General features: G+C 55.4%; 1 protein-coding gene across 11 annotated transcripts in view; it reads right to left on the bottom strand.

The window, feature by feature from the left end:
* Positions 1-12,095, bottom strand: part of KCNAB2 (potassium voltage-gated channel subfamily A regulatory beta subunit 2) — an 82,052-nt gene that overhangs the window by 12,984 nt on the left and 56,973 nt on the right. For all 11 annotated transcript variants that reach the window (XM_033113477.1, XM_033113481.1, XM_033113480.1 and 8 more), the window contains 5 exons: positions 11,740-11,777; positions 6,063-6,142; positions 3,411-3,455; positions 1,049-1,093; positions 187-230 (listed from right to left, as the gene is read on the bottom strand). In XM_033113477.1, coding sequence (XP_032969368.1) covers positions 187-230; positions 1,049-1,093; positions 3,411-3,455; positions 6,063-6,142; positions 11,740-11,777 — 252 coding nt within the window. The remainder of the gene's footprint in view (positions 1-186; positions 231-1,048; positions 1,094-3,410; positions 3,456-6,062; positions 6,143-11,739; positions 11,778-12,095) is intronic.

Below are 12,095 nucleotides of genomic sequence, written 5' to 3'. Positions count from 1 at the left end.
GAGGGTCCCCCTGTGTGAGCCTGGGTGGGAGGAGAAGGTCGGACCAGAGCTCCGGGGGTCCCCAGGCTGGGGTCCCTGCGCCCTATCACTGGTGGGGGTGGGGGCACTGCTTTCTTCGCCTTTGCATCCAGGGAGGATGGCGTGGGTTGGGTTGAGGGGTCCACATGGGGCCAGAGCCCCCCTCACCTTCTATGATGTGCTTCCTGGAAAGACCTCGCTCAGTCTCCGCTCTGAAAACACAGGCCGACAGCATGAGTGATGCTGCAAGTGGTTTTGGGGAAAATGTTTGTGATGCGATGTTAGGCAAAGCAAAGGAGGTCAGCACGCGCCTGGGCGGTCTGACTCCACTCGGGGACAGAAGCACGAGGCTGCAGGGGCGTGCTCACGCAGGCCGGGCCGGGAGGAGGCCCGCGCTGCCCTGGGGGCGGAGCGGGTGGACGCTTCTGGTTTTCAATGTGTTCTTCTGCTTGGCTTGGATTTCTTTTTTTTTTTTTTTTTTTTTTAGTTTAAGAATGAATCATATTTATAATTTCTAGGAAGCCAATTTTGTCCAGCCCTAGAGAGAATATGGGACCAGGCAGCGGGAGGCCGGCAGGGCTGTTCTGTGGCCCAGGGAAGGTGGAGTGGTTTGGACAGTTCAAGAATTTTCTATGTTGCAGGATTTTTAAGATGTTTCCTTTGTCATCAGAAAAGAACGACAAACCCACGAAAGTAAAATTAAAAATTAAATAGGGTTTGAGTAAAAGACAAACTCAGCTGAAGCCGCTTTTTTGGAACTTGATGTCCTTTCACAGAGATGGGCACCAGCCAGGACAGACGGTTGCACAAATGCCAGCCCACTCCTGCTGCGGGCACCAGGGGCAAGAAACTGCACTGGGCTCCCGGCCACGGTCGGCCTGTCCAGGACAGGCCCCTGCACCCTCTGTTTCCCCAGGATGACCGTCCTCCCCCACCCAGAAGCCTCCTGAATCAGAGGTGTCTGCAGGAGCTGGGGCTGTGGCCGCTGGACCTGACCCCCGCCGATAGCATCACCCACGGCTGCACGTACTTTCCTCCCCAGAAGATCTTCGTGGTGATGACCAGGCTGGATCGTCTGTAGACAGAAGAGAACGGGGTGTTACTGGGCGTGGCCCCTCAGGGGTCCTCCCCTCCCCTGGACCATCTTCCGCGCTCACACAGGGGTCCTCACACCCTCCTCTTCTGGGAGTATGGCTGTGAAATGGGGCACCTCTCTATTATTTGATGTTCGCAGTGTGCTGAGCCTGGGGCCTGGGGCTCCCATGGAGTCAGGAGACAACTCACCGATGCAACTCACTAACCAAACTAACCATCACACGGATGCGACTACCATGTTTCCCCGAAAATAAGACCACGTCTTATATTAATTTTTGCTCCAAAAGACGCATTAGGGTGCAGTGTCAGGGGAACTTACGTTTTCAATGTACAACAATCTACATTTATTCAAATATAGTCATGTCATCTTCTTCTGGAACATTGTTGTATCCGTCTGGCTGACAATCTTCACCGGGGCTTATTTTCGGGGTAGGTCTTATTTTCGGGGAAACACGGTAACTAACCATGTAACTGTGCGTCAGGCAGTGGGAGGAGGAGGTGCATTCCGCATTAGGTAGAGGGGGGTCTCAGGGGATGGGGCCCAGCATCTACGAAGCAGATTGAGGGAGAGGTCGGGCAGAGACCGGAGAAGGTCAAGTTAGGGCTGGAGGCCACACCGGGGCTCTGGTGGGTGACATGAGCCAAGGATGAAGGAGGCAGTGTTCCAGAAAATCTGTGTGTGGACAGCAGGCAGGGAGCGGGGGGCCCACTGAGGAAGGGAGAGGTTGGGGTGCGGGTAGGACCTGGATTGTGAGGGGAGCTCAGTGGTGCTGAGGGGAGTCTGGGCTGGGGCGTCTGAGAGCCGGGGCTGGGAGGGGAGGGGAAGTGCAGAGATTCCGTTCTCCTGCTTTAAGTCCACATGAGACAAACGCAGACCCCATGACTCTCGCTTGGAGGGGGTGTGGGGGGAATAATGATGGCTGTGCCTGGCTACATTTGATCTTGACCTTTCCCAAGGGAGGGGGTCAGAATGACCCCTGTGGTTGTGGGTCCCTCCCCCTCCCCCCACCGCAGCTGCTCAGGAAACAGCTCAGAGCCACAAGCACAGGCAGCTGGGGTCACCTCCAGGCGGGAGGGATGACCTAATATAAGGGTCCCTGTGTATTCACCGGACTTAATCAGAGGACTTGCTCACACACGCAATTTACTTTAATTAGGGAGTGAGGAGAGAGCCAGGAAGAAACAACTTCGGTGGGGCAAGAGGAGGGGTGTATTTCACCCACATGGAGGCCTGATGCTGAATGGCATTTGCTAGGGGCCTGGGGGGGGGGGGCAGGGGGCGGCCCAGCTTTATAACAGCTTCTGGCGCTCCTGAAAATAAAGACACTTGGGCCCAGGGTGTGTCTGCCACTTCAGAGGAAGCTGGGGGCTGGGGCCCCAAAGTGCAGGCAAGTGCTCAGCCAGGCGGTCTGAGGAGGGTGGGAACGGCCTGACAAGGGACAGCAGGCTCCTGACCTGCGTCCCGGGGTTCAGCCCAGAGGGACACGGGGGTGTCCTAAGAGCTGCCCCTTCCCCGGTGAGTGTGACACGTCCGGCTCTGGGCTGGGTGGGTGTTTTACAGACTTGGGCCGTTGGAGCCTCAGGACAGCCCTACCAGGGAGGTGGGGACACGAGCTCCAGAGAGATGAGACACTTGCCAAGTCCTGTGGACAGGGCAGAACGGTGGATTCCAGCCCCTGGAAAGGACCCTGCGCCCCTCTCTTCTTGGCAGCACCCCTGCCGTAGGGGGGCCACCTGGGGAGTTCTCACGTCCAGCTCTTTCTGGCCTAAGTCAGCTTTGCAGCCTGGGACCCTGGCCCTCTGCACCCCTGCGGACAAGCTAGGTGAGAGGTGGAGGGGCCGAGCTGGGGGGCCAGGGCCTCCACTGGACTCACTCTCGAGGAGATGCCTCCTGACTTGGAGAACTGCAGGGTACGCCCGACTTGGGGACTGACTCCGGGGAAGCTCCCTCACCTCCTCACAGCCTCTGGCTCCCGGGGGCCTCACGCCTGCATGGGGCTACCTCCATTCTGGGACAGTCTTCCCTTCCCAGTGAGACATATTCTGGGACTTCCAGGCCTTAGGAAGACGGGCAGGCTGGACAAGGGTTGACGAAGCCAACCCCGGACGCTCTCCTGGCAAATAGGAAAGGACAGCAACCGGGACCCAAGCCAGTGCTTGCCCTGGGCCACCTGCCCACCCCATGCCAGACCCCAGAACACATCTGCCCTCACGGAGCCCTCCCTTCCCACCGGCCTTCTCCAGGCTCTTCCTGTGTGTGTGCCCTGGACACCGACCACACAGAGAGCAGTCATTACCTCCATCCCTTCTTCTTAATGATGTTCCCTAAAACAACTTCCGCCCTGCAAAAAAGACAGACAGGAGATTTCATTACAGCGTAACAGAAACATCAAACCCCGCTCCACCGTGACAATCGGCCACTTGGTCCCCTCTGTGAAGGTGCCACTGGGGTGGGGCCAGACAGCCAGGCTGTCAATGCCCGCCGCGGCTTAGGCAGCTCACTTGAGAGAGCGAGCCTGGGAGCAGCTGTGCTACTCCCTCACGGAGCTCGCCGTGGGCACATGTCCCCACAGGCATTGTCCAAGCAGCAGTGGCTCCGGCTCTCAGAGGAGGAAGGAGCCCAAGTCCTGCTCAGCTGGACTGTAGCACCCCGTCTCCCTGGCTGGCTGCAAACTCTCCGGGGAAAATGCAGCATCACGTGGGCGAAGTTTCCAGATAAGTATGTTTTATAAAAGGTAAATTACTCATCTGTTTTCAGAGACAATGAACATGTCTTCAGGGGCAGGGGCTGAGTCTGCAGCAGAGGGTGTGCGTGTGTACGCGTGTGTCCCTCTTGCTTCTTGCTTTTGAATAACAGACAGACAGATGCCATGCTACACTGCTGTGTGTCCTGTTTGGCACCACTCTGGGCCCTGCACCAAAATCGGGCCAGCCAGAGTCACGGGTGAGTTGTTCCAGCCTCATTTGGCACTGCAGTGCTGGATTTTTAATTTTTTAACGTTAAACTTTTAAGAACTTTTTGCTTGCGGCAAAATGTTTCTGAGCGAAAACAACGGAGAGAGAATGATCCACACTCAGTGCCACGTTCAATTATACAAGCACCTGAGTCATCCACTCAGCGACAACAGGCTCGAATTTGCAAGCTGTTTAGAATACATTCTGAATGCTCTTCGTTTTTGGTCAAGATGCACAGAAATTCACTCAGCCCTGGGACTCTTCCTTTCATTCCTTGGTCCCTCACTTGTGGGACAAAGGATCAGGAAAGGAGGAAGAGAGAAAAGTAAGCCGTGGTCCTGGGGTTACAGAAACTGTAGACAAAGGTAACCACCACCTGTTGCTGGTGGCCGTGGATTCTTGTGGCTGTGGGGTTGGTGAGGCTGGCACCTGTCCAGGGGGCACAAATCCTGCAGCTCTCTGGGAAGCGCCCAAATTAGCGTCAGCGTGAGAAGCAGGGGGACTCGGCAAGCTATGTGGTTGGCATCCTGGTTATTGAGAGGGACAGCACCTGGCCCACCACTGCTGGAGGTGCCCGGCAGCCCTTTGCCCCGTGCAGCCCCTCCCTTGGCATATAGTACCCAGCTTCCCCGGGTGGGTGACTGCTGGCACCAAGGCATTGATGGGGGTGAGTAGGCAGATTCAGAGCCGGAGAGGAGGGGATGGCAGGACGGAGGGTGGGCTCCAGGGGCAACAACCCAGAGGCCTCTCCCCGCGTTCTCGGTTTCCGGCAAGGGGATTCCAAGACACACTGAGGCTGCCCAGGACCCAGCGTGCTTGCCCTAGTATACCAGCCCTGGGTGTCCCTTAATCAGGGGGTAGTGAAGAAAGTGACACAGAGAGTGTGGCTGCCATGAACTGGAGTGTGCTGGGCCCCTGCACAGCGAGCTGCACAGAGCTGCCTCCCGCACGTGGGTGCAATGCCAGGGCACAGGCTGGGTGCTCAGAACGAGATGCGGGGAGGGCCTGCGGCTTTGCACTGGGCTTCTCCACCTTCTTCTCTCCTTGGCTAGCTGTCCAGAAAGCGGTTCACTTTGACGGGAAGCGGCTGCCAGTTTGGAGGTGTTGGGAGGGGCTGTGGCGTCAGGAGGGGCAGAGGGCTGCTGAAGTCGGTTAGAGGAGATTTGGGGGTCCCAGTGGAGGCCCCCAGGGCTGTCCGATCCTCAGACCCTGGGTCAGGACTTGAGCAGAGGCCCAGCTGGGTTCCCTGATTTGGGCCCCACTGCAGGCTGCAGGCACTAACCCGGAGCCTAGCATGGCAGGTGCTTGCCCTGTGTGGCCTGGGTGCATAGCAGGCCAGGCTGTTTCCAGCCCAGCTGAAGGGAATGTGGCTCGCTCCAGGCAGGAGGGGCCAGGGAGAGGAGGAAAGAGAGCCAACAAATGACTTCACAAACAAAGCTGACTTTTGGAAACCTGACGCAGGACAGTGGGTGATTTGATTACAGCCCGTCTTTAAAACTGAAGCCAGCAGCCTTGGCTGAAGAGGGCTTTTACATAATTGAGTAGGAAAGTTCACTGCCAAATATGAAGTGCTTTTCACAGTGCTCGGCTCGGCTCACGGGACCCCACTCTCCCCAGCTCCGGAGGCCCTGATTCTCTGCAGCCCTAATCACACCATTAAGACGTGAAAATGTCCAGTGTGTGGTGCTGGCCACAGGTCACGGGCACGGCAGGAGAGCCCTGGATGACAGCTTAATCATGGCCCCACACAGCTTCTTTGGCACCGGAGGGGCTGAGGTCATTTCGGTGCGTGGACACATGGGGCGTTTGGCAAGTGACCAGTGTCTACGTGTGCTGCGATTCTGGCCCCATGAAAACAACGCGCCCTCGGGCCATTCAGAACTGAGAAAAGGGGGCAGAGTGGGAGGCGTGAAGCATCTGGGGAAGCAGAGCCCAGGCTCTCCCCAGGGGAGCCGGGGCCCGTATGGCTCTTTCCCACGAGAAAAGACACGTACTTGCCCGCCGCGTAGACTTCCGCGGTGTCAAAGAGGTTGATGCCATTGTCGTAGGCCAAAGTCATTAGCTGCTCCGCCATCTGCAACGAGACAACCGGGGCAGCTCTCAGGCGGCACTGTCCTGCCAGCCCGGGGGCAGTGCCTGTACTGGGGCTCCCCTCGTCCTCTTCTGCCACAGGAAGGACGGGCATGGAGGCAGCACTCAGGAACAGACCCGTAGAGAAGAAAGAAGAAAGAAAACAAACGAATGAAGAAACAGCCTAGGGACTATGAGTTTCTGTCGAGCAGGGACTCCATCTGTTGGGTCCTCTAGGCAGGCTTTGCACCTGTACTGGGTTAGTGTCTTTCCAAGTTCAGGTCTACCCAGAGCTTCAGGACGTGATCTTATGTGGACACGGGGCTTTGCAGATGTCATTAGTTCATTTAAGTTGAGGTCACACTGCTTTGGGGTGGACCCTAAATCCACTATGAGGGGTGTCCTTATAAGAACAGACACAGACATACAAGGAAGACGCCATGTGGAGATGGAGCAGAACGGGGGCAATGTGTCTACAAGCCACGTCTGCCCAGGACCACCGGCTCCCAGAGCTGGGACTGAGGAATGGAACGGACCCCTTCAGAGTCTGGGTGGGAACGCAGCCCTACTGACACCTTGAGTTTGGATTTCTGGCATCCAGAACTGTGAGAGAATACATTTCTGTTTTTTAAGCCACTCAGCTGTAGGGCTTTGTTATGGCAGACTGGGGAAAGTAACAGCCCGCATCAGGAGTGCACTACATCGTGGCAGAATGAATATTTTAAAGCTACGGCTAGAACGCATCCTGTGATGCCGTGGCCCACTGAATCCTTCCCAGCAATGGCAAGAAAACGATATTATTATTGTTTGCAGATGGAGAAACTGCACACTGCCCGAGGGAAGGTGGTCAGGTGCGACCACATCTTTTGGTTTTTTAAGAGAAGCGAGAAATCCAGGATTCTTTATTTTTTTTTGGGGGGGGAGGGGATCTATTTTCTAATGTCTGCGAAGAACCCTGAAGATTTCAGGTCCTGAGCAGTTAGCTGCTGCCGCCTGAATCCAAGTCCAGGGCATGGTAATGCCATTGCTGGAGGAGTTCTCTGGACTCTGTAGCTCTAGTGTAACAGTGTATCAAGTGTATCCATACACATTCTCCTGCCCCCCACGCCCTCCTCCTGCTTCTGCTCCCCTCCCATGCATCTCCCTCTACCGTAGGGCCCCTTTCTTGTCTTTGGTGCTCCAGGCACACGAGGTTCCTTGACGGGTTCTGTCTTCATCCCAACTTTTCCCGATACGTCCCACCAGGCCGCCGGACCCTATCCTGATGGGGCCACACAGATGCCTCAGGGAGCAAGTTGTCTCCTGGGGAGGGCTCTGAGCAGAGGTGACTCAGGGCAAGGCTCTTCTTGTTGTATTTCAGATACTCACATATTTTCTTACACGGAGGGAAGCATGCTACAGGTATTCTGCAATTTGCTTTTGTCACTTACAATACATCCTGGAAATCAATCCATATCAGGTCACGGAGACCTCCTGCATTACTTTTTTTTAAAAAATATGTATTAAAAAAATGAAAAACAGTGGTAAAATATACATAAAAATGATCATTTTAACCATTTTCACGTGTGCAGTTCTGTGGCATTAAGTAGATTCATGCTGTTGTGCAACCAGCCCCACCATCCATTTCCAGAACTGTTTTATCTTCCCCGACTGAAACCCCGTCCCCTTAAACACTAACACCCCATTTCACCAACCCCAGCCCCTGGCGCCCATCAGTCTATTTTCAGTCTCTACGAATCTGACTGCACTGAGTAGCTCCCATGAATGGAATCGTACAGTACTTGTCCTTCGGTGACTGGCTTACTTATTTCACGTGGCATGATGCCCTCAAGGTTCACTCATGCTGTAGCATGTGACAGGACTGACAGGGCTGAGTTTTGACAGGTGGTTAGGAGTTCGTCAGGCAGGCTGGGGGAGAGTGGGTGGAGGAGGGGGCGTCGCAGGCAGAGGGACCAGTGTATGCCTGCTGTACCTGCAGTCTTGCCCACCTGGGCTCAGGTCACACACCTAGGCCTCCTCACTCACTCACCTTTCTCTCAATCTGGCATGGAAACCTTCAGCCAATCCTGTCAGCTTCCCCTTGCAAACCGATCCAGAGTCTGACCACTCCTGCCACGTCCACTCTGCCCACCTGGTCCAAGCCAGAGCATCCTTCAGCTGGGTTTTTGCTGTAGACCCACAACTCTCTGCCTCTCTCCCTATCTCCTCTCCTCCTCTCCCCGCCAGGCCACGTGTGGCCCAGGGACCAGCAGCGTCAGCATCAGAAATGCATCAGGCTCTGTCCGGACCTGCCATGTCAGACTTGGCAAATCTCCAGGGGGTCCTGCACATGTTACAGTTTGAGAAGCAGCTCTCTGAGTGGCCTCCTCCCATGTAACAGCCAGTGAGCCTTTTATGGTCAAATTTCTTCTTTGCTAAAAGCCCCCAGTGGCTTCCATGCCATGGATGGTCCAAGCCAAAGTCCCCAGCAGGACCGATTAAATTAAGGGCATCAAGAGGGGGAGATTATCCTGGATCACCTAAGTGGGTCCTAAATGCCATCATCACGCGTGTCTTTACAAGAGAGAGGCAGGCGGAGATTTGACACAGGAGGAACAGAAGGGGGTGTGACCACCGGGGCTGGACTGATGTGTCCACACGAGAGCACGGCCGAAGAGGTGAAAGGCACTGCTCCCAGGAGCCTCCACTGCGAGTGTGGCTTTGCCCTCCCTTGCTCTCAGCCGCTGATACTGATTTTGGACTTCTGGGCTCCAGACTGTGAGAGAACAAATCTCTGGTGTTTCTGAACCACGCAGTTGGTGGTCACTTGTTACAGCACCCACAGGACACGAATGCACCGTCCGTGGCACGTTGAGCCCTCAGGGATAAGATGAACTTGCTGTCTGACCCCCTCACCAGAGAGAGAGCAGCCTGGAGGCAGGGACCTGGGACCCAGCACTCGGTAGCTGCTCAGCAGGCATGAGTTGAGTGGAGCCTGTCTTCCAGCTGGCTCCGGTGGTTCCTAGACCTACTGCTCCAACCGCCTCCTCACTGCCCCTGGCCACTCCGCTCTCCGCTCTGTCACCCCAGAGAGGCCTTCTCCTCCTTCCACCTGAGCAGCCCTGTGAGGTCACAGAAGGGGCACTAAACCTGAGGTTGGAACCTGACTCTGACCAGGGCAGCTCTGAGACCTGGCCGTGTGATCTGAGTTTTACTAACTAACATTGTCTGCTTCCTCTGTGGCTGGTTCCTCTCCACCTGGCCCACTGGGGCCTCCCTGCCTGGGATGACAGCCCCACAGATGACAGCTGCTGAGACCCCACAGGACAGGGAACGGCAAACCTTTTCTGTAAAGGGCTAGAGAGTAAATATTCTAGGCTTTGCGGGCCAGATGGTCTCTCTGGCCGGTACTCAACTCTGCTTTGTGTCGTGAAAGCAGCCACAGACAACGTGAAGGTGAGTGAGTGGCTATGGCCGCCTGCCAATAAAACTTTATTTACAAAAACTGGCTGTGGAATTCAGAGAGACAGAGACTACATTAGAGGTTAACCAGGGGCTGGGGAGTTGTTGCTTAAAGGGTACAGGGTGATGAAAAATTCTGGAAATGGACCGCGGTGATGGTCCCATAGCAAATGAATGTACTTAATGTCACTGACCTGTACACTTAGAAATGGTTAACATGGTAAATTTTATGTTATGCGTGTTTTAACCACAGTAAAAATGGTTCAAATGGCAAATCTTATGTTTCAAATAGCTAATAAAAAAGAAAAAGCTAAAAAGAAAAAAAAATAGGTGGGGGGCCACATTTGGCCCGCTGGCTCTCTCGCTGACATTTGCAGCGTCCCACCATGGAACACCTATGTGCCACAGTAAATCCAACAGTTGCTTGTTTCTGTACCTCCCTGGCACCTGGGCACAGTGTTTGGCACACAAGAGGTAACTTTGGATTCCGGGCATGTTGCCTTCCTTGGACATAGGCAAGGAACAAGGAACACGGCGTTCTAGATGGAACTTCCTGTCTGGAATGCCCAGTGGGGCCGTGGGGCCTCCCTGGGGTTGGGCAGCACTCATGTCCCTCTGATCCCGGGATAGTTCTTACTTCCTTGTGGCACCAACCCTGTTGGCTCAGGCCCAGCAGGCAGCCAGCTGAAGACTAAAACGCAGGCATTCTTCATCGGAACGTGGCGAGTTGGGCCCCTTTTACTACACATACTGATTGTTTGGGGCATTAACCGTAAGTGAAAATTCGGCTTGCTCCTTCGCTCAATAATTTGCACCCGCCAAGACCTTTTGGAGTCCTGAATCTGTCATCTATTGTATCTGCTGTCCTCCCAGCTTTGCGTCACCTGGAAACGACTTCTAATATCTCCATACATGTCACTGTGTCCCTGATGGACACCTGGCAGAGCCAGCTGGGGCTGCCATCGGATTACTAATCAATACCCTCTGGGTACAATGATCTGTTGGTGAAAAGGTTACCTAATTGGATGGTCACCATCCGCCACTTCTCTCCATCTTTCCCACAAGGACACCACATGCAGTGCAGCCAGTGCTGTGTGGAAATGAAGTCACGCCCTCCCAGAATTCTCCCGTGGATGAATTTAGTGACTACACGGAGAGGGAAACAGGCAAGTCAGACTCGACCTCTCCGGGTGACCACGTCCTGGTGGGTGTTGGGGCTCCCGCTTCTGGTCTCAGTGCTTGGAACCAATCGGCTGGTCCCCTGCGCCTTAAACACTGCTGCCTTCACCCTGAGACAGCCCAGCCCCAGACCCTCAAAGCAAGGCCCAAGAGTTCTCAAACCAATGCTGTCATAACAAGCAAAAGGAACAGAAACACAAATGAAGTGCATTCAGATCGTGACCGAAGCACAGCTTTTCCCTTTGAAAACTAACCGAGCAACCACAGCTTAACAGGGTCTCAAATGAACTCACGTATTAATTTTTAAACGCAACAGTAAGTAGGACAAATGTGAACATGGCTTCTCGTGCAGACATCCAGAGGTCGCTGAGCAAATGCCACTGTTCTTGTTTCCCAGATGCCCACTCACTGTCCCGGCGCACACAGCAGCCTGGGAACGCACGCAGCGCTCTCCGGGACAGACCCAGAGACGCGAGCATCCCAGTTGTGAAGAGAGCCGCCCCAGCAAGTGTGTGTGACGCTAGTGCACGCAACTGACACCAGCCCTGGGGACTGTGCAGCAGGAGCCTGGGGAGACGTAAATCTGCTCAGTCCTCAGCTGGGAGTAAAGTCTGTGGAACTTGCTCTCTCAGCCGCCGCAGCAGATAGTTGCTGAAGTTGTACATTCGCATGGCCGTGCTCCGTAGCAGCAGCTTACAGAGGCACGGGGCTTTATAATTTGGAAAACCCGCCCTCCCTGAATGTTCCTGGACCACTGCAGAGGACGACCCTGAGGTGCTGGGACTTGAGGGAACTTGCTGAAGCCCCAAGGCACCCGGCTGCTAAGTGTGGTCTGGCTGCTGGGGCTCCCACAAGGCCAGCGAGAGGGAAGCGGAGGCGGCTGCGGGGCACAGACCACGGGGGCACTTAGTGGCCCTCACCACGTGCTCTGCGGGGGCTGCCCTCCTTGGGGCCTGGGGGAATGAGAGAGCTCTGTCTTACCTCGTCGGTGATCTGGCCCCCGAAGGTCACCCATGTTCCTGGAAGGAGACACACAGGCTCAAGTCAGAGGACCTCCCCAGGAAGCCCACGTCCCCTCCCTGGGTGCTGGGACCTCAGGCTGGGGCACAGGGCGACAGCCACAGGCTGGCACATGGCTCTGCTCTGTGGTGGGCATGTCCTTGGCGTGTGTGGATACCTGGCCTTAGGGCAAGTGTCCCTCTCTTGGGGCCACCAAACCAAGGGGACAGGATGTGCCCAGAGCAGGCAGGAGGCCACAGGGCTTTGAAACGCTGGTTGCGGCTCCCGTTCCAGGGACAGGCCGCAGGGAGCAGGACGAGGGGTGTCTCCCCGAAAAT

Source organism: Rhinolophus ferrumequinum, chromosome 9 (assembly GCF_004115265.2).
Source record: "Rhinolophus ferrumequinum isolate MPI-CBG mRhiFer1 chromosome 9, mRhiFer1_v1.p, whole genome shotgun sequence".
In the NCBI taxonomy this organism is placed as follows: Eukaryota; Metazoa; Chordata; class Mammalia; order Chiroptera; family Rhinolophidae; genus Rhinolophus; species Rhinolophus ferrumequinum.
The sequence above is the reverse complement of the archived record's forward strand: the minus strand, read 5'-3'. Positions and strand labels throughout refer to the sequence as shown.